This window comes from Adiantum capillus-veneris, chromosome 10 (genome assembly GCF_014529385.1).
Source record: "Adiantum capillus-veneris isolate H3 chromosome 10, ASM1452938v2, whole genome shotgun sequence".
Taxonomy (NCBI): Eukaryota; Viridiplantae; Streptophyta; class Polypodiopsida; order Polypodiales; family Pteridaceae; genus Adiantum; species Adiantum capillus-veneris.
In genome coordinates, this window is record NC_140940.1 from 125,340,089 (window position 1) to 125,342,407 (window position 2,319).

Below are 2,319 nucleotides of genomic sequence, written 5' to 3' on the forward strand. Positions count from 1 at the left end.
CTTTGGTGTTAAAATAGATGTGGTTTCATATGAAAGAGGAGTAACAATAAGCATCTGAGTTGGATACAGTCTTTGGAGTTGCAGTTGCAGGTGTTTCAGTGGTGGATAGGTTTGTGATCCCAAACTGGCAGAGAGGCTAAGCTATAGAGGTGTTTGACTCCAGCTTTTTCGTGTCATCATTTTGGTGCCACTGAGGATAGAACTCCAGAGCTTCACTTCACAATGGTCTTATGCTACAGGTGATCCAATATGGATATGGATACAAGCAAGTTCTTCACAGGTAGTGGACATGAGGTATTGTGCCATGGTTTTGCCTTGTGGAGTACGAGTTTGCTCAATTGGAGCTTTACGATGACGAGTCGTAAGCCGATTATGCATGGCAAGGGCTTCTTTATGATGCATGGTACCTTTATTTCATGCTGTCCGAAGAAGAACAATGGAGTTGACAAAGCATAGAAGGGATCTTTTTCTAGCTTTTATGATCCTGTAGATTTGTTTTGTACCATTGAAAATGGTTCTCAACTCATCGAGTCTAGGAGAGAAATTCATGCATTGTACTGGGAGAGCTTGGAGACCTTGACATCTCATGTATGCTTGCCCCATGATGGGTTTGGTTTTGGTATGCATAGTGGAATGGTTATAGTTGATGATGAGGGTTATGAGAGCGACAAAGAAACATCTGCGACGAAGAAACATCTTCATGTAGTGATGCTGGGGAGAGTTTTGATGACGAGTTGAGATCTTTTTTCCTTGTTGAGCTTAAAGACAAGGAGACAATTCATCAATGTTTGAGAGCCTTGGAAGTCAAATCTGAAATTGAAGTGAGTAATAGTGAGATAGAGAGCACTTGTGACCTATCATCAGGTGGGAATGACATGGAAATTATGCATGAGGAGGCAAATGGTTTAACTGTTAGAAATATGTATAATATTGTGTATGAGGATGCTTTGGATCTTAACTCACAACAAGAGGGAGGACAAGGCCTTGTCTCCCGTGAGATGTATGTGCAACCGGTGGCAAGGAAGAGTGAGAATGCTTCAGTTGAAGAGTTTATGAGTTTTTGTGATGAGGAGAATGTATGTGAAGAAGTGGTACAGATTGAGGGTTTGTTTGATGGTGTAGTTGATGATATGAAATTTTTTTATGGCCTCATGCCTGAAGCACGTGATGGTATATCCTTCATTTCTTCCTTTGATACTCGATGTTGCAGGTTTTGGGAGGTCTCTTGCTACTAGAGTTGATTTGCCAACTGTTGGCAATCTTGTTGGGGTGAGCTGGCAGAGACGAGGAGGGGATGATGGGTATTGTGGGGGGGGGGGGGGGTAGTGTCTGTGTATGTGTGGATAAGGAGTGAGAGAGAGAGAGACACTGTATTGCATGCCTGCGGGCTGAACCGAGAGCGAGAGGGAGAAAGACAGAGAGAGGGATCTCGGGTTGCGCATGGTTGACAGAGAGTAAGGAAGGGCGGGCGGGGGGGGGGGGTTGTGGTCAACGGGGTGGGGTAAGTGGGTAGCGGCCAGGGAAGAGCTGAGAAGGTCAGGTAGTTGGGGAGAGAGAGGGTGTGTGAGTCTATGCTTACAGGATAGTGACAAGACAGTGAGAGACAGGTCAGGTGCAGGACAGGTTTACCTGCAGCTTACAGTGTTAGAGAGACAATTTTTTTTGAGCTGTTTTTGGTCTATTTTTTAGTACACTAGAGCCATTTTACAAAGGAGACTTTGCCAAAATTTCTACAAAATCTGAAGCTTTCTTGGTTCATTTAACAGGTTGATATTGGTTCAGAGGTCAGTTTACAAGAAAAACTCTGTTGAATTTTTCCTAGGAAAGTGAACTACTGTGAAGCGTAGCTATGGCTGGATTACAGGACATTGCTCTTTACAATATCAAGAAGCTGGATGGAACCAATTTCCCATTGTGGAAGAAGCAGATTTGACATGTGTTGGTACAAAAGAAGCAGATAAAACCTATAAAGCTCAAGGGGATAAAACCAAAAGATATGGACGAAGATGAATGGAGCAAAATGGATGAATTGGCACTTTCTACCATTATGGTGACTTTGGCAGAAAGCTTTTACTTCAATGTAGTAGACAAGATGTCGGCTTATGAAGCATGGACAAAGCTGAGTGATCTTTATGAGAAGCAGAGTGCAGCTTCACATGTATACTGGCTTAAGAAGCTTGTTGACTTGAAGATGAAAGAAGGGACACCTATGTCCAATCGTCTGAATGAATTCAACACCATCTACAGTCAGTTGTCAGCTCAAGGGGTCAAGTTTGATGAACCGGTTAGAGCTATGTTCCTGTTGATCACATTGCCGGA

The 2,319-nt window shown here is 43.3% G+C and overlaps 1 protein-coding gene across 1 annotated transcript; it reads left to right on the top strand.

Annotated features, from left to right (window-relative positions):
* The first annotated feature begins 875 nt into the window (after window positions 1-875).
* On the top strand, window positions 876-1,235 carry LOC147449589 (uncharacterized). The gene has a single exon (XM_086522645.1). It carries the CDS (start codon window positions 876-878, stop codon window positions 1,233-1,235), a length of 360 nt encoding a protein of 119 aa, XP_086378771.1.
* Window positions 1,236-2,319: the final 1,084 nt, after the last annotated feature.

Excerpts from the sequence above, each read along its gene's own strand:
- LOC147449589 (XM_086522645.1), top strand. The coding sequence starts at position 876 with ATGGAAATTATGCATGAGGAGGCAAATGGTTTAACTGTTAGAAATATG.